Source organism: Filicampus tigris, chromosome 4, assembly GCF_054856515.1.
Source record: "Filicampus tigris isolate MCC_2025a chromosome 4, RoL_Ftig_1.0, whole genome shotgun sequence".
Classification (NCBI taxonomy): Eukaryota; Metazoa; Chordata; class Actinopteri; order Syngnathiformes; family Syngnathidae; genus Filicampus; species Filicampus tigris.
In genome coordinates, this window is record NC_141220.1 from 21,540,435 (window position 1) to 21,565,293 (window position 24,859).

The following is a 24,859-nucleotide window of genomic DNA, read 5'->3' on the forward strand; positions in this document are numbered from 1 at the left end:
AATTCTTCTTTCCTGCCTTCACTTTCTTATAGGAGCCATGGTGGCAAAATACCAGTACAAAAAGGGAAATTGCAAGCACAAAACACAACAGATACCTGAACTTTCACTCAGAGGTAACCAAGAACCGATGGTGGCAGGATGTTGTGAAGTTTGCTGCCGCAATCAAGTGGCAAAGCGTCTGAAGTTCACAAAGAAGTCAATTTTTTGCTCACAACACAAAGGCTCCAGTTCACACGAGACTCCGATGAGGACAAGCGCTATAGAAAATGGATGGATGGTAAAGGTTTACCTAATGAAGTATTCAGCGAGTATAAACGCACCCGACTCACACGTCCTTGCTCCGTCTGTGGAGGGGCTGACAGGCAGAATGAGCGACGTGTGAAAAATGTGAATCAAAGAGTGGACAAACTGACGGACTGAAGGTCGTGACCGCTCCCCATCAAGGCGACAGACAACCCCACCACCGCAGCGGCGAGGAAGTCCCAAAAAAAACACAGGTGACAGACAGCCCAGAGCTTTCTTGTTCACATCTCAATGTGTGTTCAGTAAGGAAGGCCCACGGTCAAAATGTCCACGTCAGGCCCTCAAACGGCTAAAACGCTGAGTCAGACACCAGAAAACATGACTTTGCAAAACGAACATGCAGCGAGCCCCACATATTTGATGTTCAGAATTTGCAAATTTGCCTATTGACTGAGATTTGTGGGGAACCTATCCTCCGTGATTTGCTGAAAAACTGCTTTTGTACTTGTACTCTCGAGTTGGTATGGATGAGGACCCAAATGCTGGGAAGCAGGCAGGTGTGCTCTCCAAAAACATTTCATGATAAAAAGCAAAAAAGAAAGAAAACAAGGCACTTTGGAATAATCACCAAACCAAACCAACAAAGTCCAGATACAATATTAAAAGTTAAAAAAACAAAACTGGGGATAAACGTACTACAAAAGGAAATAAGACAGGACTCGGAGAAGACGTGACTCGGCAACAGGAACAGCAGTCAACGCAAACGATGAACCAACCAAGATAGAAAGACACCAGAAAACGACATACAAGCCAACTGACAAGACAACAAGGAACACCTGTGCAAGACACGAGTGGCCGAGGGAGCTGATTGGAAGACACAAGCGACCGGGTTGACGTGGAAACAAAAAAACCTAACAAACAGGGCTAGAACAGGACAAGAAAGCAAAACTTGAAGATGAAACAGAAGAGAACCAAATAAAAATGTAAACCAAAACATAGATGGTGAAATGTACTTGACCTTCTGAAAAGCATACTAATTCATATTATAGTTCAATTATTTTATTCAGTATAGTATAGTATTTAAGTTAACTTCTAGTATATAGTGCCAATTCTTCACAACAAGACACTTTAGACATTGAGCATGTCAAAATCCACATTCCTGACGAGTTCACGAGCAAAAGCCCACAAACGCCGATTGGACAAAAATAATATTAGAATTCCGATACCGTCGTGTCTTTGCTTGTGTGAAGCACATTGAGTTGCCTAGTGTATGAAATCTGCTATAGAAATAAAACTGCCTTGCCTTGGCTCTTGAAATAAATACGCTTCACCCTATCCCATCCCTATTCTATATTACTGAGAAACGGTGACATAATTGCATGTTCATTTGTCTTTTATTTAAAGAAATGTGCTGGTTTACTCCAAAACAAACAACCTTTTTACACAAACCCATCCAGGTTACGTCATCTTTGTAGACTCAGGTGGGCTCGACCCAGGACATAGTATACAGCATTATATAAAGTATATCGTCGCCGTCCTGTGAAAAAACACTTATCTCCACTTTTGGAAACTTTTTAAATGTTCACTTTAATGCGATGTCTGTAACGTGGAAACGTGATTCATATAAAAATAAGAAAATGAAAAAAAAAAAAAATGGAGATGTGTTTTTCACGTGACAGCGACGATATGCCGTTATTTCACCCAAAGGTGAACTGTTAAGCATGCGGCAAATGAGGTTACGTCCTCATCTGGTGCTACGGTATCGAGTCCCGATCGCAAGTGTACATCTTTGTGTTGTCGACATTATCTCACCCCGCCCCCTTCAAGTGTCCCTATTTATCTCCGTGTGTGGGTTTTTGTCGCCTTACTTTCAGTCTCCCGCCACAGCGCGACGGCTGAGGCGGCTGAGTTTTATCCTCCCAACATTCCAGTAAATACTCAAACAAAACGCGGCGCGCTCCGAACAGCCCCGGGGCCGAAGCGATCAATCACGGGGGAAACGACACCCGCAGCCGGCTGTTTCTGCTCCATAAAACAGCCTTCGGATCAACAACAGCAGCCATTCAAGTGTCTGCCGTGTAGAATTAACACTTACTCTCTGTACTTCCTCGCCGTCCTCCCTTTCAGTCGGCAGATCAAAAAAACTGTCACAAATCCCCAGGCGAGATCTGTAAATAGTATTTGCGATGGCATGTCTGCTTTACGATCGTATCATTTACCCAGCGGGCTCTCGGCGCAACCAGTTGAGTGTTCCTCAAGAAACATGGCGGATAAAAGACAATAAATCTCTAACAAGGCAACAAACCGAGACCCGGGCTTGAATTTGGTAATGCAATAGAAAGTCGGTGAGAATGTTTTCTTTACTTACAGGCTATAGGATGGCGGATAATGTCGTATAAATATTTGATGCTTTCCAAGCCGGGTCTTATAGGGCTGAGAGAGTGCAACATTACGCTTGCTGATCAAGTTGAACTCGATGTTGTGAGACACATGCATCAACACACACAAGTGTACGCAGCTAGCATAGATTGCTATGTTTGCGCTCTGCTTTACAACCCCGCTGACAAAATCAGTCAAATTTTCCTAAATTGGGTTCCAAAACTCTGGAAAGGCCGAACCACTGAAATGAGACCTCTGTGGAAATGTTAATTCTCGATTTAAAAGTTATCTTTCCTCTCTCACATTTAGCTAAACCACACCTAGTATTTTGGCCTGTTTTATTACTGCTTCCCCTGTCATGAGGCATCATAACATCTGCATCCTTTGCAGCCTTGTTGGAAGGGGGATCCCTCCCTCCATCTGTGATTCCCTTCTCAAGGTTCCCCCCCCCCAGAATGCATTTGGTGCTTTTCCTTGCCTCGATTGTTTCGGGAGGGTGCGAGGGGGGGTGATAACGTTGATCTTTGTAAACTGTGGGACCGAAGGTGTCTGACTCTTCTATGATTAATGCCATCAATATAAATAAAAATTAATAAATGAACTTGACTCTGAAAGATGTTTTTGAGCGATGACCCTTCCTCGCATATCAGCTCGGAAAACGGCCCGAGCTGACAATCATATCTGTTAAATCTGTTCAATAATTAGGATGGCAAATCCTTTTAGATGAGGTGAACATGGAGACGGGCCGAGCTACAGACTCCAAGATTGTGACGTGAACCCTAACCATAGCCAATTAACACACATACTGACAATCAGGCCAAATTTGAGCACCCACCCACCCCCCCCTTCAAATCAAACTGAACAACGGCCAGATTCTTGGATGCCTCTGAAAGATTTTCCCTGAGCGATTATCCTGCGGTGTGGAGTGTGTTCAGAGTGATCTTTCTCTCTCAAAACAACTCGTCTTGACCATCAAAAATGTTAAACCTGTTCAACATTTACGATAGCAAATGCTTTTGTGTGCGGTCAACGCTGAGTTGGGCCGAATTCGCGACTCTGTAATTATAATCGTTTGTTAAAAATCAGCATGTTTACGCCCAACTTGACACAAGAAGCGACACCATTTGGAGTACAAAAGGGACGCTGTGTTAAAGTGCAGGGCAGTTACAAATGTCAATATATATACACCACACGCGCACACGCACACACGCATACCTAAAAAGACATTTCTCTTAAGCCGGCAAGAGCAAAATGTCAAGCGTCGAGTTATCTTACAGAGCGATCAGCCCCATCGAGAGCGCACAAAGTGAGTGTCTTTTTCTTCCACAGAACTCTTACATGCAGATGGCAAATGATGTATGAGATTAACCTTTGCTATTCTAACCCAACGCTACACACACACACACACACACACACGCACATATATTGCATACATTGTATTGATCATGTCATTTTTCCTCCCTCTTAGTCAAAATGTGTTTTGACAGGATACTATGCAAAATGGACGCAATTAGAGTAACTGTTTTCCAGATTTTTTCCAGATCTTGAAGATTAAAACAACCCAAAACATTTACACCATAAAACCGTTTGACTCATTGGGATTAAAGTGGACGGACTGAGAATGTACAGTACAAATAGGTCTGCGGACTGCCTGCCCACAAATCAAGTGTAAAATCCATGTAGCTACTTTCGACTTTGGACTCAACAAGTAGGCACGCCATAGCTTTGGCTGCTTTAGAGCGTGTCGTTGTTGTGGCAGGAAAGCTCCGTGACGACCCGATTCCAACAACTGGAAGCTTGAAGCGGAAAAATTTTCTTCGGCTAAATCGTGTATTTATGTGTTGGCATAAGAAAAATGCCCCAAATCCATTTTTCCAGGTTGTAGTGGTCGTATTTGATTGACGGTTGAGCCGGGCATGATTTCGGCACTTTCATTGGACACGCCCACAGCGTTTGAGAGTGGACAGAATGGCCTGATATTTGATGATTTTGAAGCTTATACCCAGCCAAATGTGGCTGTTGGTTGCTAACAACACTCTTCTGGACGTGTGTCAGATTTATTTTCACTTTACAGGGACTTTAAAAACCACTTACAGGATTGCCCTTTCCAAGTTAACGACGACCCTCCACTCAGAGTCAACAAGTCTTCCCAACTTTCAACTCTTATCCATCGAGTCGTCGTCTCACTTCCAGCAGAGGAGGCAAAGTCTCCAAAACAAAATTGGCATGACCACTTTTGGTCGCGTGACAGATCAAATGAGCGGTCGGTGAGAAGCGAGCCGAATGAGAGCGGCCGCCGGGTACCCGGGCTGCGGTCCCCGGGGGTCAGGCCATGTACGACTCTCGAACACAACAAACAAGCACAACAAGCGCCGGGGAGCCCAACAATCGGAGCTAGCGCATTGTTCAATATCTGCTGAAGAAAACAGCTCCGTCGCTAGCACACACACACACACACACAATCAGTCATTACTGTTCATATCTGGAGAGAGAGAGAGAGAGAGAGAGAGAGAGAGAGAGAGAGAGAGAGAGAGAGAGAGAATGGAGCGTGTTCCTTATTGTCCCCTTAGTGGTGATGTGGGGGTGTGTGTTAGGGCTTGATTGTTACTGGTTTACATAAGGGTATTAAACTCTAGCATAGCCCTATCTATCTGAGCCAGGCAGATATATTTGTGTTGTGGCTCCTTTATGCATTTGTTATTTCCAAAGAGGATTGGGTTTGCACCAGTGGAATAGAGGATAGATAGCCTGCTGATATTACCCCCTTCCTCTTCGCCGCACTTCCTGCTTTGCACCGCCCTAAAAACCAAACTCTTGTGTGTGTGAAAAGTATACGATTATATTCGTGCGCGCGCGTGCCGTCGACGTTGCCGTGCATGGCCTCCGGAAAACAAAAGCAAGCGAATCAATTAAGGAGAAAGTGCACGTTGCCGCCATTGTCCTCTAATAGTAGTCAGCGAAACAGCGTTCCGTTAATATTCCGGCTAATAATAGCTGTTGTTTTCAGTCGGCCCTGCGCTAAAAATGGGCGAAAGTATTAACTCGGCATTGTGCCGACGATTTGGGAAGATGAACGTCATGTAAAGGAAAAAATGGAATGGAAGTAATTAAATGTGCTTGCTTGCGCTGTGCTGCAATTGGCTACATTTGGACACGAGTGGAAGTTGTGTGTATGGATTGACAATTGTAACATGAGGCAGGCACCTTCAATGATAATGTACATCTCAGGATACACTTCATTATCGTGTTGAGTAAGAAATGGTTTCATTATGTGTTGCTCATTTTATTCAAGTTAAATCATATGTCGGAATTCTTTCATAGTGAACACTGTGATAATATATTTAATTACAAGGTCAATATCATTGCACTCCAAGGGCCCTTATTTCCGTGCCCAGTGCAAGTTTAGCACAAAGTGCGCACGAGTTTTCTTTCTTTCAGCATTTTTGTAGACTGGCACGGTTAGAAATGGTCATTTGCGCCGTTGTGGGACTGAACACAATCGAAGGGGCTCCCCCCCATTCCCTTTAAATTCAGCACTGGTGAGTTGCGCGAGACACATGGCGCGCGCAAAGTATGTTTACGGTAGACTGTAAGAAGATCTCCACTTGTGGATGATGTAAATTCGGCCAGTGCGAAGTGGGCACTTGGAGACCGCCTTCAATCCCCGATCGTGCGCAAACAAAGACTTACACAAATATAATTTTACTGACTTCTTAAAATTTAGTAAGATTCGTTGTTTTTCACAGGGTAAAGAATATATGCCTGTGAGTATTGTCATATTATCTGTCTACGTGTGTTGCTGCACCGCTTATGTTTAAATACCGCACCATCAGTGCAATTCATTAGCCCATCTATGGTGCTTTGGATTGCACGTTAAGCCGGCAAAGGACAAAGTTGTTTAATTTTAAATACATGATGTGTAATTCTCTGTTTTATGTTTAGTTTGACAATATAAGACAACATATAATGCGTATATCTCGAATCTCAAAAGTCAAAGCAAAAATAAGTTCATTGATGGCTCATATCTCCAAAAACTCCTAAGTCAGGTCACCCGCATCTCAAGGCAACACTGTGTTATAAAAATCTCCTATATGATGCAGTGAAAAGCAACATTAATACAGTATCTGAAAGCAGCGTTATTATCAGTGTCAAAGAAGAAATGTTGGATCAGGTGTGCCTCATGCTTCAGCCAGTGATCGTCCAACAATATCCCTCTGTGCGTATGTGCGCTTTGGAGTTTTAAATCAAAGCGGAGTCAATACTCTCATGCCTCCCTCCTGACTGCTTGTGTCACTCGTGGAAAAGGAACTTCAACACAAAAGGAGGGAAGAGTCGCGCCGGCGCCGCTAATACAGAGGATAATCTAAGTTGCTGGCTCGCACATGCACGCACACACGCACGTACGCGCGCACGCACGCACAGAGCGGAGGAAAAGCTTCCTCCTCGTGAATGGTAATGAGCCAAATTGTCTTTTCTCCCCGCCAGTCCAGTCATGGCCACTGCCCCGGCTAAATCAATAGCATCATCCATAACCTTTATTGTGGGATGAAACACAGCATAAATCAACACAAAGCTTTTCACACATCCGCCTCAAAATTGCATGCGGCACTCTCCCGGGGGTTACGCCGCCGCTTCCTCTGCGGTACGTGCTCCTACGGCACCTGGTCGCCCTGGACATGTTTGCTTGCTGTTTATGCGTCTGCCACAAGGCTCGTTTTCACGGCAGAGGGCTTTTTGATACATGTTTGCAGTAGTAAATTCACATCTGTTGTGCCCTTTGTCAAAAGTCTGCGTAGACATCCGAGTTTTGCCAATGTAGTGTCCCCACCTCCACCGTTTTGAGTATTTTTGAAGCATTTATTTTGTGTTTTTCAAGTACAGCATGCTAGGTCCATTTTACTGTCTATATATGAGTGTGAATGGTTGTTTGAGACTGTATGTGACCTGCAATTAACTGACAACCAGTCCGGGGTGTACCGTGCCTCTCGTTCGCTAAGCGCTACAGAAAATGGAAGGATGGATGAGACTTGGGTAGGAATTTGTAACTTGTTGAAAAAGTTTGTGAAAGCCCAATTTAGAGTTTTCAAGTGAAATCATCCATACAACAAACTTGTGCGCCGTCTGTAAGTGTGTGTGTGCGTGTGTGTCTGTGTCTGTTTTTAAGCGTGAGTAATGAGGTTCGCAGGAGAAAGCTTAGCCAAATCCTCTCATCAGTCTTCCCGCCTTCAATATCCAATCAGCAGGCTAATTCGATACCCAATCACAGAGCAAACGGAACACCGCAGAGAAGGGGAACCAATGAGAGGTGGGCGGATGGATCCTGGGGAAGAATGTATTCTATTACCTAAAACAGGCTGCATACATAACGGTTTCTAACATCTCGGGCATTTTTTTTTAAAGGTGGGAAACCCAAAATCAGCATGTGTGTGTTGGAAGGGAAAATACTCAAACTTGACCTGTGTGTAGCACTCTTAAGGATTTGTGATCGTAACTATCGAACAGGATTAACATTTACCATCCGCCCCACCTGTTTTACAAGCAGATTAGGGAGCAAAAAAAAAAAACCCAAAAACTATTATCACTCCCTTTGCCCACACGATAATCGTTCGGGCTAATTTTTTTATAGATAGCTGAGTATCGAGCTTTTGCTGACTTTAATCGCAAGTGAAATCCTCAAATTTGGCGTGATTGTTTTTATAGGTGTATCCCATTTAAGCATTTGCCCTCGTAAATATTAAACCTTTACAATTGTAACATTTACAATTGTTGGCCCTACATTTTCCAAGCAGATTGGGGAGGTAGGGGGAAAATCGTTTTTAACACATCGCACACTCCAGGATAATCACTCAGGACAATCTATAAGAGCCAGTCGAGGGAATATGTCCAAATCTGGCCCGATTATCGCTACAAGCGCAGCCCGTTTAACAATCCCAGTGTGGTTTGGCACTGACATTTAACAAAGTGTCTCACTTGTCTCCCACTCATCTTTCCTTCTCGAGGAGGAAACAGTGCACAAGAGCGACCCCCACAACCAGCTCGGCCGCGCCCCCCACACCCCCCCCCCCATCACTACCCGAGCCCAAAGCTGACATGCACTGAATAGACTGTCACAGGTGTTATATAGTGTCTCCATAAAGGCCGCCATCAAACTGTTACTACCTTTTCAGGCTCGGTCCACTGCACCAACATCACAAACAAATCCCAGCGCTGCGTTTTAAGGTGTGCACGCGCGTGATGTAGTGCGCACACACGCCTGCGTTTTTTAGTGGTTTTTTTTTAGCTCCGATATCATCATACGTGCCGAGTTACCGTGTGTGTGTCCCGCTCAGCTGCACTTGCCTCCCCTTCTTAGACGTGCTTGCTGAAAGACTTTACACATGATTTTATAAAACGTTTGTAGTGTTTTGTAATTTTGACAGACCAGCTTGAACACCTCATGTTTTTTGTGCTCTAGCATAACTTCTGTCTTTAATATCGATCATGAAGCCAAAAAGTGTATGTTGAAGTCAAACTTTTTCTGGTTATCTTTAGCTGCATATTGCAACACAACTTAATTTTTTTTTTTAAAGCCACACTATGTAATAATTTTCCCAATTAATGCCTCTAAAATGATGATGATGTTACAGTTTCAAAAGCATCTCTTTCAATCACCTTTTTAGTGGTATATTAAATTAGTGCATCAGCCATGACACCAATCACATCTTAATCATACTTGTGGAAGCATATCCAAAACAAAACTAAAACAGCCTCAGTTAAAAACACAGTTGGATCTTGGAAGCCAAAGCAGTCATTCCGACTTGTGCTTCAATAGTGGAGTAAAAGGAACCGAGTTGATGTTTGATTCGATATCTCCCATCATCGATACACTCAAAAGCTGCAATTTCTGCCATCTCAGTCTGGCCACTTTCATCTTTTACGGGTGGACAAAGTGGATCTGGACCCGCATCCTGAAAGAAGGCCTTTGCGTATCGGAATGACAATTGATTTGCCGGTTATTTCCTGCTTCCTGTGCGCTAATTGAAATAAAGTGTTTCCACCTGCATCATCTATCAATAGTGCAGATGCACGCTGCATATCGTGCCGCTGCCGTGTTGTGAGCAACACACAATATTTGGAGTTCACCAAGCTAATTAAGATCAAAATGGATTGCAGGCAGTCTGTTACTGCCACCGACAAATATTTTCATTAAGTATGTTTTTTTACGGGTAGGCGTGGAAGAGGGTCTCGTTTTGTTTTTGTTTGTGAAATTCAGGTTTGTATACCACTGTAATCACTAACAGATCCCTCTAGATGGCAGCGTTTCGTCGCTTCGGATTTGAGACCAGCACAGCTTTTGAGTGGAGGTTAAAGATTAGGGAGTGAATCTCGGCTTGTCATGTTGATTATTGCTGTTATAAACTCTTTCTCAGTCTCATTTTTGTTATTTTAGTGCTTGAGGTGTCACAAAAGTAACACGTAGTCCTTTTTTTTTGGGGGGGGGGGGGGTTTGTGAAACCAACCAATTACAAAAGAACCATTTTCTACTCTTTCTTTGGTAGATTTGGTGCTGTGATTTGGTCACAGAAGATATTATTCGGAGAGTCTCCAAAGATCAAAATGCTGGGAAACAGCTGGTAGGCAATGAGTGAAGCACGCTACACACAAACGGACAATCGGCCTAATTTGAGCATTTTACCTTCCGATTAGTAAGCAAAGACCTGATTATTGATGTCCCTAAAAGGTCATGCTGTCGTGTGGGGTGTGTTAAAAGTGATTTTCTTCCTTGCTCATCAGCAAGTGTCAATGTTAAACCTCAGTATTTCCGATGACAAATTCACTTGTGATCAACATTGAGATTTTGACGTATTCCTCGTCACGTGTGGTATAGCTCACATTTTAGAAATCGGTTCAAAGTTCATAATCGGCATGCGCTTTGGGATGATTTAGTCTTGCCGAAGGTCTACGCCCTACTGAGCGACATTTAAAGCTTTAATCGCATTTTTTGATGCTCTCAGTCAGCATAGGTGGCGCTTCATACTTTGCCCACTCCTATTTTAGCTGCTCAAGTCTCACGATAAATCACACGTGATGATGGTTTGACCGTTGAAGCATAGATTACCCCATTTTTCGTCTGTGGATTAATCATGAAAAGAATTTACATATTACCTGCGCCGCTAGAATTTGCTATAAATCTCATTTGGATCTCATTGAGCGTTTAAAACAAACAAGCTTAGTCCCGGAGATGCGGAAGTGGAGGACGAACTTGCACGCATTCACACACACACCTGCCGTTATCGCGGCTGTTGTTGCGCACGCGTTGGGTTTAATTAATTTGTTTTGATACTCAAGACAAATCCTTTACAGAAGCTGCTGTGGTAATTAACAATTACGCTACATTTAATAAGCACACGGAGATAATGAAACAATTAGAGAGAAACAAGCTGTTTACAGACTGAAGCGGCGCTTTGAACTGGCGCGCACGCTTTTAATTGTCTTTCAGCGGCTTTCCGACTTCAATGAGCGGGCGCATCGGAAGAAAACTCATCACCACTTGCAAGTCAAACACCCTTCAAAGGAGAATTACAAACCTATAAATTATTACTTGGGGGAGTGGGGGGGGAAATATGAAAATAAGTGTTCGGGCGACGCTGCGATTCTGTAACACAAACAACCATACGTGCATACCCCCCCCATTTTTTTTTTCTCTGGTGGTGTTATCACAGGGGCCAATTAGCAAGCCCTGGCTTTCTGCTCAGGCATGTGCCAGGGGACCTATAGGGGGCCTGCAGGGCTGCGAGAGGCCTCGGGGAAGCAGGAGAATTATCACACTTTTCATCTCTCCGTCTCCAGCGCATCCTCCCTCTGCTCTCATTTTCTCCTTCTTCACACAAAGGACCGTCTTAAAGTGTGCGCGGCAATTCGCGCAGGTGAGGCGACAAATACGCCAAAAAGTTCAACAAATGTACAGTGGATCTCAAATGTCTACACACCCTTGTTCAAATGCTGTTTTTTTTTTTTTTTGTGATACAAAAAATAAAAATGACAGCAAAATAAATCACTTCAAAACTTTTTCCACCATGGTGACCTACGACCTGTACGGCTCAATTTGTGTTAAATATAAACAACTATGTGCTTGCATTAGTGTGCACACCCTCTAAAAACCGAGGTGCGGCCGTGTTCATAATTAACCAATCACATTCAAACTCCTGTTAGCTCATTCACCGCCAGACATTTTCAGACCCTCTTTTACCCTAATGTTTGAAAAAAATATTAATAAATTCCTGGCATTGAATGGCTGGACTGTGAAAAGTAAATTCGTCAATGGCAATGAATGAGTTAATTGAGACTCAGCACACACCTGTCACCATTTAAAGTACTTCATAGTTTGCCCACTCCTGCTTCAGCTGCTAGTTGAGCTGAAGTCTCGCGATATGTCTTGCGTGACAACACCCCAAAAACATATTTATTGCATTGTGACAGTAGACTGCAATTGACAGCCGACCAGTTCAAGGTGTACCCCCATTTTTGCTCCAAAGTTAGCTCAGGATCCAAACCTTAATGAGGACAAGCCCTCTACAAAATGGACGGATGCCACAATAGGTGAGGAGGACAAACACTGCGACTCCGCCGAGCCGCTCTGTTACACTCCGCGTGAAATATCAACTCGAAAAAGTGCACGGAGACAAAACGGGACGTGGTCCACGCGCGTGCACAAAAACGCGCCAGCCGGAGAGGCGCGTGTACATCAGTTTTCGTGACGTGGGCGGCGGCGAGTGGAGGCAGCAGATAAGATAAGTGCTCTTTATTTCTGACAGAGTCGTTTAGTCGTGGTCCAAAGAAGGAGGAGGAGGAGAGAGTTACAGTTATGGAGCTGTCGGAGCTTTGTTGAATGAAATGTCGAGAGGAAACAAAGGTGGAGAGAGAAAAGAAAGAGCATTCGTGACCTTACCGCGGATGCAAGGAGGACTAGTTTCAAATGAAATCTGACAAAACAAAACCAATGTTATGGGTATGAGAAACAAATAACGTCCGTCCAAGAGGAACAAAATCTACTTTCTTACCCTCACGCTAAAATGAAACATTGTGTGAGTTTACAATTAACATTGAATACGTTAGAAGTGCAAACACATATATTTTTCAAACAATATCAATGTTAAACAAAGTAATTTCTCTTGACAAGTTTGTTGAAGAATGTTTTTTTTTTTTCGGTTTTCCTCTTTCCTGCAGTGCGTTTTAGCACTAACTTGCACAATATGCTGTACTATGCGTACACTCCACTAGAAAAGCAGTGGCGTAAATCATATATTTGCTTGCATTGAGCTATCAAACAGTCATTTCTGCCACCGCCTCCTCTCTCTTCTCCATATGAAGAAAAGTATTTATTTTCATTTATGAAAACCTTTTACCCCTGAGATTGAAAAATGCCGCGTCTGCAATAACGCGCGTGCGTGTGTGTGCGTACGTGTGCGTCGAGGGGATGCGGCGCAATGCTGGGGGTTATTATGAAGAGACTGAGATGCGACAGGAGATTCCCCCTAATTTGGGAATTGCGTTTCTCATCTATTTAAATAAACTCTGTGGCACCTCACTAAAAATACGGGGGGACGACACGGGGAGGCAACGGGAGTCACAGACCAAGATATAAAAAAAATAATAAAAAACTGCGGAGGCCAGCAAATCTACACACGCAAACAAACACATACTCACAAAGGGATATGTAGTAATTAAATTGCAATGATCGCCCTATTTTAGCTTTCACTTTGAAGATGAAAAAATAGCACAAGGGAAAAAGAGAGCTAATAGAACATGAAAAGATCACGTAATTATTCAAAGGAGAGTGGTTACTGCGGCGGAGGAATGCAAGACAAACAAACGGGAAAGGGGGGGTAAAAAAAAGAGCGGAAATGTGTTGAATGCAAATGAACTTTGATTTGAGAAGCTCTGGCCGCTTCGCCGGTGACCCGTGCTGTGATAAACCGATCACAAGGCGTCGCGTCGGCCTCTGACACCGACCTGACGACCTTTGACCTTCTTGCCGACTAGAGGAGCGGAACCTGTACTTGACCTAAGGCCTATGCATCTCTAATAAGCCGATTCCCCCACCTCGCAGGAGCAATGCGTATGTCAATAAGGACGTGCGTGTGTGCGTGTGTGTAGAGGTGATGTATGTGGTGTCTGCAGTGTGATGCTGCAGATGTTCAGCCCCGCTGGACGGACGCTAATAACATCCCACTTTTTACTCGGGCTTCCATTCATTAGTAACTTAAAATAGGTAGAATGGCAGAATAGTGGAGATTCATGGGAGATACGAATGCAGCGAAAATCTGCAAATAATTGATGTCCATTACGCATTTTCCACGGAAAATAGGGGATGGATCTCCTGTCATCCCCCCAAATTTTAAATATTAACAAATATATATATTTAAATGATTTAAAAAATGGGTGAATATGTGAATCTTCAAGTATGCAGGGGTCCACTTTAGTGCATTTTTCTCCACTATTACATGGGTTAAAGGTGACATTATTTCTTCACTATCTAAAGAAGTTGTTTGTTGTGTGTCTTAAAAAGAAAATCAACCCAAAAACATATTTGTTAAGAATATGTTCCCAGCAGGCCTATTAGTTGAAACACGGCATTCTGATTAAAATTGCGTTTGTGGAATATGAGTTAAGCAGCAAAATCCAGCCGTTTTTAGCCAACTCAGGGGGCGGCCATTTTGTCACTTCTGTCGACTGAAAATGGCCTCAAAACTGCTCAGGGCTTAGGAAATGACCAATCACGGCTGACCGTGATTGGTCGACAGAAGTGACAAAATGGCCGCCCCCTGAGATGGCTAAAAACGGGCGGATTAACACTTATTCCACAAATGCAATATTTATAAGAATGCCTTGTCTCAACTAGTGGGCTTACATAGAACATATTCTTGAAAAAATATGTTTGGGTTGACTTTCGCTCTAAGAAGGCACCTGAAAGCCGAAAGTGGCTGGGACTTGTTACAAAACAGTAGAGCAGGAATGTGATTGAAAAGGAGAAGAAATTGCCAGAGGTGGGTATTTTACAAAATTTTGCCTGTCCCGTCATTCGTCCGCAGCTGGGGTACATGTCCGTCATACGTCAGTCCGTCATTTTTTGTGACGAACTGAATTGTAATCGTCGGTCCGTCAAGTGGTCCGCCAGAAGTTCATCGATCCATCAGTTGGTCCTCTCTAAAACATTAAAAAAAACGGGTGTCCGCCAGTGACGGACTAACTGAATGCCTCGGAACAGAATATATGTTATTTCATCTGGAATTTGCAAATGTAATGTTAACATATATTATATTTACATTTCATTGTTCATTCTGCCGCTATAATGGTTTTTTTAAAGCCCCTATCCCACTGAGGGGCGAACATTTCCGACTGTTGACGACGGTAAAAAAAAATCGCATTCCGGTCAGGGTTTGTTCAAGGTGGCAAACGGTCGCCAAGCGATCGGCAGGCATTTTCCTGTACTTTTCCTGTCCTTGCGACAAGAAAAATCACTAAAACTGTTGGCCAACTGTTGCCGAATGTTTTGTGAACATTTGCGACATTGAACGAACCCTGACAAACTCTCATGTGAAGCAATATTCACTACCTTCAAAAACACTTGCAATAGTTTGCCACACAGTGGGATAAGGGCGTATGCTATCTTTTTTGTTTTGTTTCGTTTTTTTATGATATATGGCAGTGGAATCCCCATTTTTGTGATTAATGGATTAATGGATTAATCCAGAAAGTCTGACTGCAACAGAATTGTACAAAATTCAAATAAATATTCCCCATAGGAAATCATGTAAATCCATTCCAGACACCAGAGTTGGCCTTTAAGATGCGGAAAGTTGCTGTAGCCCGTTTATTTTCACAACATTAGATCCCCACTGTGCTGACTGTTGCAGGTGGAAACTTCTCAATGGTTTCCTGTGAGCAGGTGAAACAAAACACTCCCGTCTCGCTCTCTCTCTACCTGTCTTCTTCCTCGGTCATTAAAAGGCTGCACCGATTCACTCCCCCACCCCACCCCACCCCCACCCCCTTTCTTGTCATGAATCTTTAATCAGCCTTTTTCAAGTGAGTGGGCAGTCTCAATGGGATGGGGCACTGACCTGCAGCAGGGCTGCTGAGACACACTTTCGGATGTAACTTATACCATCACTGCACTGTGAGCCTCAGCTCCAAACGCCAAAATAAAAAGAGATGGAACAACATCTCTGACGACGCGCTGACAAAAAATAAAGGATAGCGCAATTAAATTCCCTCCGCATGCCGAGCCGCGAGTGTGTTTACTCTCCTGTTTATAGACGGAGGAGATCCATCAGCCAAGTGTCTCACTGTATTTTAATATGTTCGCAGGTGCATACATGCGCAAGCAGTCATGTCACAATGGCAGTAAAGCACAGCAACTACCCGCATCCTTCTCTTTGTGCGTCTGCCTCCACACGGCGGCCCCCGCACACACAATAACGCCGTGGCTCCGAGTAAATGAACAAATAAAATATCTGTGAAGGACTACAAGCTGTTCATTAATCTTTCCCTTCCTCGGTATCACACTCCACCCTCGTTTCCTCCATCCTCCTCCTCTTCCTGTAAATGAGTGATTTATCAGCCTTAATTGCCACTCGGCAGTAGTTCACGTGGTCACGTGACCGCCAAACGATAGCGTGTGATAAATACGGGCAGAAAATTAAAAGCGAAGACTGCTGCACTGCCAAGCGTCACTTCTGGGGTGCGTTTGGGGTGTGCAAGAATGAGAGAAATCTGGAAACAAAAGCAGAGATTGTGATGTGACTTGTGATGTGAATCAAAGATATCGTTTACACAGCTCCAACAATCTTTAACTTATTGTAGACACCACACCACAAACGTAAACGTCACGAATGAGCTACCACGTGTGTTTGTCATCATAAGACAGCTAAAAATCCCTTACGACTAAAACATAAAGCCAAAGTAACAATCCAATCCAACCTTTATTTGAATGATTGTCAAAGTATTAAAAGCGTACCTCAGAGGGTAAATGGGTTCCCCCTAGTGGTATACTGATGTATCACGACCTACAGTTCAGTTGTATTGAACTTTTTTCAGTGCAATATATTTGCATTTAATCTTTGAGAACTGTTTTCAAACTTATTTGGGTAACTTTAGAATTCTAATTGTATGTGCAATAGAGTCTAATTGAATAATTATTTAAATAGTTATTTTCCCCGATAATATAACAGTGTGTTAAACTTCTACTTTAATCCACAACATGAACTTTTTTTTGAACCCAGTGTAGTACATTTCAGTTATAGGCTATTTAAGTTTTAATATATCTGCATTTAATCTTTCAGAACCCTTAAATCTTGCAGTGGTTTAATCTTTTTTTTTTTTTTTTTTTTTTAATTCAGTACATTTGTTAAGCACACTTCAGTTGTATGAAACTTTTAAGCACTGCACAGCACAACACATTTGCATTTTTCTAGTCTTTTAGAAGAGTTTGTTTTCAACCATTTAGTTTTCATTTTCCTATATTTAAGCACAGTGTTAATGGTCAAACTTTGAAAAATGTTACAGTAGCTTATAATATAATCAAGTTTTTAGAAATAAAACAGACTAGTTTTGGATGTGATACTGTATTTTTTACATGGTATTTGGTGTAAAACTGAAGAACCACTGCTCTCATGAAGGAATCTGCATTGACAGAGCTGAAATGACTTAATTGTTTGTTTTTCTAGACAATACTTGGCTCGGAAAAAGGAGCAAAATATTCGAGCCAGTTTTCAATTCAAAGGCATTCTGTACTAGTGCACCCCAAAAATCACATTGTTTACTTTATTGGATCTCATTAGAGTGTGACCTAATGTATTGGCCAGCGAGCAGGTTACGACTGAATAAAGGAGCGTGTGTACAAGCAGGTCACAGCAGAGTGATTCAAGCCCTTGTGCGCCCCCTCTTCTTTATTTATTTGTCTGTATTAGCTCGCTACTTTCCCCCCCGCCACTTAAAATTAATGTCATCCGGCGGAAAATAGAGGCTGAAAGCTAAAATTCAGCACTTTCCCAGCAGCCCTGTTATTTATCAAGCTAACAAGGAGGAGATGCATCCCGTTTCGGCCGGGCCCGGGAAATATGTGCCATTAAAGCTCGTTGACGGTGCTTCCAAGTTGGGGGGTGTCGGGGACGGACGGGCAATGCAAGACGGTTAAGACGAGACGTGAGAGGAAACGCGCGCATTGTGTCCACCCAAAGGCGTCGCCGTGATACATAATCTGCATGCGTGTGTATGAGAAGTGCTGCTGCTGACGGCTATAAAAATAGGATCCTTTAGGGCCTACACAAGACACAGTTTGGCGCCTTGAATAAATCATGTTGCCAGAGTGATCTTAGCGCTCATTTTCTGCTGCGGAAACAAGTCCTGAGGACTGTTAGCATTGTCTCGTGTTAACATCTCCGCAGAATGGCGCCAATGGAATTCAATTAGATGCAGAGGTGGCAAAAGTATTCGCAGGATACCAAAAACCTCTTTTTTGGACTGACAAAATCCCGCGCTGAATTAGCTAATGATAACAACTGAACTTTTTATTTTCTCAGAATAGAATTAATGCCAGAAGCTTGTGGTTTTGAGGCTAACGCACAGCATGCTGTGAATCATTGTTGGAGCTGACATCATCAAACCCAAAGACCTTAGTCAGTCACTCAATCTCTCTATTTACATCGTTTTACATCAAGGCATCATTTGCGGATGAAAAAGGTAACAATCTTATTTTGACAAAGAAGTACAGATCTCCGTTTTCAAGTGCGCTAGCTGGTGGCAGCTAACTTCACAACAAGCAGTAGTTTGGCAGGTAGTGAACATTAAAAAAGAGGTTTCAAGCTGTTTATTACCACTGACAGTTGATGTTTATGTCAAAACTAAACACAAAACAAAGAGAATTAACCAAAACCACCAACTTGGCTAGCTTATTGCTAACGCACGACTAACGGAACTAGCATTGATCTTGCAATGATTATAAACCTTTTAACAACTTAAACACAAGCAGTAGCAACACATGCAGACATTCTTTATCCTCTGCGGAAAACAGCTAATATTACTGAAGATTAGATGCAGTGCTCATCTGTGTTTAATTATCAAATCTGCGTGTTGTATATCTGTAGTTGGTAATCTGCTCCATTGTGGCAAAGGTGAATCATAAATTCTTTACATTTTTATTGAATACTGGTATTATTGTATACTGTTGTGTGCATTATTTTTTTATTGTTATTATTAAATTATTACAAAATGTTTGTTTGCAACAGATTGATTGCATTTTCATCCATTTCAATGGGGAAAGATGATTTGAGAAGGTCACGGGCATGGCTATGGAAGGAATCAAAATCCTTTAAAAAAAAAATTAAATAAATAAATGAATAAAATCGACTTGAGTTGATTAATGCGAGTCGCAGCAGTGACGCAAGGGGAACAAAGTGTACGTTTGCCGCGTGAGGAGGAGGAGGAGGAACGACGCTGCCGGCGGGAGGAAGGCTGCAGGCTGAAGGCCGCAAGCCGTACGTGAAGAAAACATGAGCTTTTCTCACTCAATCGCACTGCGAGCACCCAGTCGCAACCTGAGGACAACACTGGCTCAGAGGCACGCACACACATACAGGTTGGTAACATCGTTACAACTAATTACATTTGAATAAAACAACACAATCGGGGCAAACAAGTGAAAACCTCAGAGAGATGATTGTATATTAACATAAGTTGAAAAGAGGAGCTGATGTTTCGAGGTGTGGCTCCAGGGCGCAGCTTTGAGTTGTAGCAGAAAGCAAAAAAGGAAGAAGAAAAAAAAAAAAACACTTAAAAAATGATTCAAATCTATACACACAGTTGTTCTGTGTTTGCCGTGTGTATCTTTAAAACTGCTGATGGTTAAATAAATGCCCTGTTTTATGTCGAACACTAACAAGCACTCAATTCAGAACAGGCTTAATTAATGAGTAACTTCTGGATGTTAGGGTGGAACAGAAGCGCTTGTTGTATTAGGTTCACCGGCACATTGTAATGATTCCTTTTGATAATTCAACAATGTGTTTTTATTGTCATCACGGGTCTGAGATGATGATGCCATGTTTTACACTGGAAACAGTCCTTTGAATTGACTTAATTTCAACATTAGTTGCAGATGATTAAAATGTGGCAAGCGGACGTAATTCTGAGACGAAAGGTAAGTTAAAAAAAACGATTCAGTTTAGATTAGTTAAATTCAAGGACTGGAATTTATTTTACTGAGAGCTTAAAAAAAAAGGCCCAGTGGCTTGCGGACGGTGGGAAGCGAGCGAGGTGGAGTTTTTGGAGGTGTGGCATTGCCGCGACTCCTCCTTTGAAGTGCCCCGTCTGTGACCTCGCAGCCCGTGTCAGACGCAAAGTGCTGAAGCAGGCAGGTGCCCTCCCACACTGTATCCCACACTTGCTCACTATCCTGCATTCCGTCCCTCACTGCTTCTCTGGCCCTTGCCCTGACCGTGCTGTCGCATGTAAAACGTGAAGAAGAGTTAGTACACGCTGAATGATGATGTAGTCTGTCTGCTGCACACTAATTATAGCCGCTTGTTTCTCACAAGAACACAATAGCCCCTTTCTGACAGATGGTCAAAGCTGGCTTTTTCCCTGTGCGGCACTTCGAAGTCAACCATTTTGTCCGCAAAGGTGAACAAAAAACTGGCTCAACTGTTAACACCTCTGACGTGCCGTTTTTCCGGAAACTTTGTGTGAAAGGGCTCAGATTGTTTGTCCACATATGCTCGATTGAGTATCTTTTTCATGAATCGATACTAGCGGTCAGTCGCCACTAACGTGGTCTGTTACCTTTACAGATTATGATCCAGTCTAAAAACTGCTTGGGAGCAAATCTAGCAACTGTCTTGCACACATATACTGTCTGAGAAGTCTCGTATAACTCTACCAGGTTGAGTCTGCGGGAGCCTCGCGGCAAGTGTATGATTTTTTGCAAAAAAAAAAAAAAAAAAAAGAGGGAAATTACATTTTGATTGTTCATACTTTTAACAGACTAATTTTGCTAAAAATCGTTAGCTGGAATGCTTCATTGCAGAGGGAACTAGTCAGCCGCGAAGGTAAGTTTGTGTGCAGATACATTTCAGTGCTTTTATACTGCTTAGTCAGCCCATTGTGGTATTTATTACATCATTCGAAAAAGAGTTTGGGAAGATGATGCAATCACAGTCATTAGCTTTTGTTACAGGAAGTATTCAAGCCTTTTCTGTTATTGGGGCAAGCACAGACTTTAATGGGCACGGTTGGTAAATGACAGTGTTATATAAATTTGCAATTTTTACCGAGTCAAATTAGTGATTGAACATGATTTTGGGGTGTCGTGTTGATGTTGGCGAGCAACAATATAAGATAAGGTGAAAGGTTTCAAGGATGCCTTGTTTGGCAATTCAAGCAAGATGGCGTTTTTTATATTTCCTAAAAAACACACTCATTTTGGAGATGCAGGTTTTTATCTATGTAGAATGGAGTCTCTTCGGGAGAGAGGCAGAATACACCCAGAACTGGTCGCCAGCCAATCACAGGGCACATATAGTCAACAACAAGCAGTCGCACATTAGCATCTTCAATGTGCTACCCGTCTGCGTTTTCAGGCACCGAAACATTTTGAGAATGACTCAGCATTTAGTGCTCATCTGGAAAAGAAAAGAGCAAAGTACTCTTCCTGCTGCACTGTAAACTTAGCTCATGCTGATCGTGTAATTTCCTCTGTCCAGCCTCTCAGCTGCACTGTAAAACCTGATGTGTCCACTGTGTGCGTTTGTGTGTGCTTGTGTGTGCGCGCATTGAGGGTTAGAGTCAGAGTTGTATTACAGCGCTGCTGATGAGTCGCCCGGCTGCGAGGCTGATACCTCCGCAGCATCCAGCACATTGACCAGGCTTTTAAATAAAGCCTTCGATCTCACAGCAGCACAGAAGGTCACTGCCTGCCTCTGGTTACCCTGCCGGTCTGTCTGTCCACCTCCCGCCTCCTGTCCTTCCCGCCTACTGTACATGTGTCCGCATCTCCAATCAGACTGACCTGAGTCCCCCCCCGGCAAGCACCGTTCAGCTTCTCCGCCAGGATAGAAAAATACTAATCATGTTATTTACAAAGCCTTCATGGCAATCAACCTCTCGCCTCATACATTTGGCTTAAGCGTTTCCCACTCATACCAACAATCAGGCAAAATGTGAGCATTTTTTCCAGACCATTAAAGTACCTTCTGCGCATGCATAAGTAATACCCTTCCATACCATCGGCGGCGGTAGTCACCATTTCTCATGGTTAGAAAAATCCAACCGGAAAGCTGTTGGCCGGCGGCCGATTATAAAAACGTAAACAATGCATTCAGCTCTATTCTTCGTTCACGATGAACTCCCACGCGAAGTAAACCATCACGTTCTTGACACGGTATTGTGAAATGCTTACATTGCCAACCCTCGCTCTTGTACTTGTAAGAAGATTAAGGCAGCGGAGGCATGCTCACTGTTTGTTACTTCCCGTTGGCGCTCCGCGCGCTGATTTGCTAGCTAACAGCCAATCAGAGTGACCAAATGTCACGACTGGCGACGCAGATTCAACATAGGTAAACGCCCCCAAGACGCCGACAGACGGGTTACGACACTACGACGGTGGCCACTACACTAAACAGACGGCGCATTCAGACGACACGACGCGTCACGACCTCCGACGTCGGTTTGGTCTATCAGGGGCTTTAAAGAGCAAAATCCACCCGTCTTCAGCCATCTCAGGAGGCGGCCATTTTGCCACTTGCTGTCTAATGAAAATGACATCACAGCTGCTCAGGGCTCAAGGAACAGCCTCAACCAGCCTCGACCAATCACAGGTGATTTCTGAAGCTGAACCATGATTGGTCATTTCCTGAGCCCTAAGCAAATGTAGTGTCATTTTCATTCGACAGCAAGTGGCAAAATGGCCGCCCCCCTGACATGGACAAAAACGGGAGGAATTTGCCGTTTAACTCATATTCCACAAAGGTGTTTTGACGAGTGGAGGCACATAGAACATATTATTGTAAAGATAATTTTTTTTTAAAAATCACTATGTTTATGCTTTGAGTATCTCATCCCGTCCCATCTGCCGTGTCAGTCAGATATGAACTATAAATAAAGTCAAAACTACATGCACAGCGTCTGGCTCCTCGGAGGGAGCAGAGTGGGGTGAAGGAGGTTCACAGGGTCAGCACATGAAGTGAAAGGTTTTCAGCCTCATCCCCCATGAGCGCGCCTTGTGTCAGACCCCCTCCTGTCAATCAAGCGCTTCTTGTCAGGGAGCAAAGAGAGCGGGGAAGGGGTGTGGTCGGCCACAGAGCTAAATATCAAGTGCGAAATGCATCTAATCATAAAAGGCTCCTCTGGGAGCCTGCTGTCAAAAATCTGCATGGAAATAAATCGGTACACGCGAGCGATTTGTCCACAAAAAGATCTTGTCTGACAGTTCATCATTTTTACATGGATTTATTTCACTAAATTGTCCTGTGTGAATTATTTCTGAAGCTTCGGAGGCTCACGGAAGGAGATGACGTGCTTTCACAATTGACAACAGTCAATAGAAATTGTTTTGATTTGGGGTTTAAAAATGTTCCTCACCACATACAAAGGTGAACAAAAACTACCATTGTCCTATTAAGTATACAATAAAAACACAGTATTAATTGGGGTGTACTTCAAAGTATTTGTTCTGAAGATGTGGGTTACCTCTAACTGAGGGTGACGGGACGTTGAAGTCCAAATTCTCTATCACAGATGGAGGAATTTTCTCGATGTCCTGCAATGTAGAAGAGATTGGGAATTAGTTTTAAAAGCAAACAAGGACATAAAACGACTTTGCAGGAAGCCACAAATCAGACTTCTGATCCAATATTTGGAACGCTTTTTAATTGACTTATTTAATTCGGAATGGATGTTTTGATCCATATTCTTTGTTTTGTTCTCTAAATGTGCCATCATGAATTTACAAAAAAGCAATACACACACGTGTCATGTACAAATTGACACATGACTTGGGGGGGGGGGGGGGGGGGGATTCATGATTTATGTACATGGAACATCAGCGCTAAGAGACAAGCGTCGTCAAAACAGCATGGAAAAACTTCAGGCATAAATATTCCTAAGAAATAATACTTGGCCGCACTTCCTGAGGGAGAAATGAGGACAAAGCAGATTACTGCCTCTCTCAATCCAACTGTGACTAACAATGACAACCATTCACGTCCTGGTAATCCCACTCGGGCCAAATGGACTTTGACCCGTTCGGCTGCACTGGAGCTTCCGGTAGCTCAGGTGCAGCGTAGTGAAGTGAGACGATGTTCGATATGTGACTGGATTGAAGCCAGCAAGATTTCATAAGAAGAAGAATTTGGGACTAAAAGTCATGCTTTAATTAGTAGAAAATGAACCATTTGAGCGGCTAACTTCAAAACCTTTTTGGGTTTATTTTGGCCATTACGGACGTAATCACACTAACCTAAAGACGGATAGGGAGATGGGGGAAATCAAATTATCACAGCCGGAATAATCAGATTTAATTTTTTCAGATTTAACAGGATACAGTTAGCCCGCTAGCACAATCCCCCATGTCATTTTTAAATTACCATGACAATATCAATTTTAAAAAATTACACTTTTTACAGATCATGCTTTTTTTTTTTTTAATGTCTGTGTATATTCTCAATTGTTCTGCTCACAGTAATATGAAAAGTTGAATTGAATAAAAATGACTTTTTATTTGCAATTATGCGATTTAGACTAACGGTATGTAAAACCAACAAGAAAAAGTACAAACAAAAACAACGAGCAGCGTTGAGGGGAGATTAACAGACATTAGTCTAATCTAAAGAGATTAGAAGATTAAAATGCTGCTTGTTGGTATATAGCAAGTAATTTAAGTAGAATTAAGACGAACATTTCATCAATGACTGCAAAGTGGGAAGTATAATATTTTGGATGGGGGTTGCTAATGATATAATTGCTGGAATTAAACATATTTAAATGAAAATGTGCTCGTGATTTAGTCCAAAAAAAAAAGCATGTCCACTATCTTTGTGGAGTGTGTGGCTGAGAGGTTTTTTTTCCCCCTTTAAATCACTTTTATGGAGTGAATTATTGCTACTTAGTTGATGTGATGCTCATGTTTTGAATAGGTTTCCTTATTGAAAATAAAGTCTCTCTGCAACCTGACAATCTGATTTCAACTTTGTGCATGATTGTT

The 24,859-nt window shown here is 42.8% G+C and overlaps 1 protein-coding gene across 1 annotated transcript in view; it reads right to left on the bottom strand.

Annotated features, from left to right (window-relative positions):
• The window catches only part of mafb (MAF bZIP transcription factor b), a 54,871-nt gene that overhangs the window by 21,693 nt on the left and 8,319 nt on the right, over positions 1-24,859 (bottom strand). The window contains exon 2 of the mRNA XM_086027771.1: positions 23,347-23,416. Coding sequence (XP_085883897.1) covers positions 23,389-23,416 — 28 coding nt within the window. The 3' untranslated portion in view covers positions 23,347-23,388. The remainder of the gene's footprint in view (positions 1-23,346; positions 23,417-24,859) is intronic.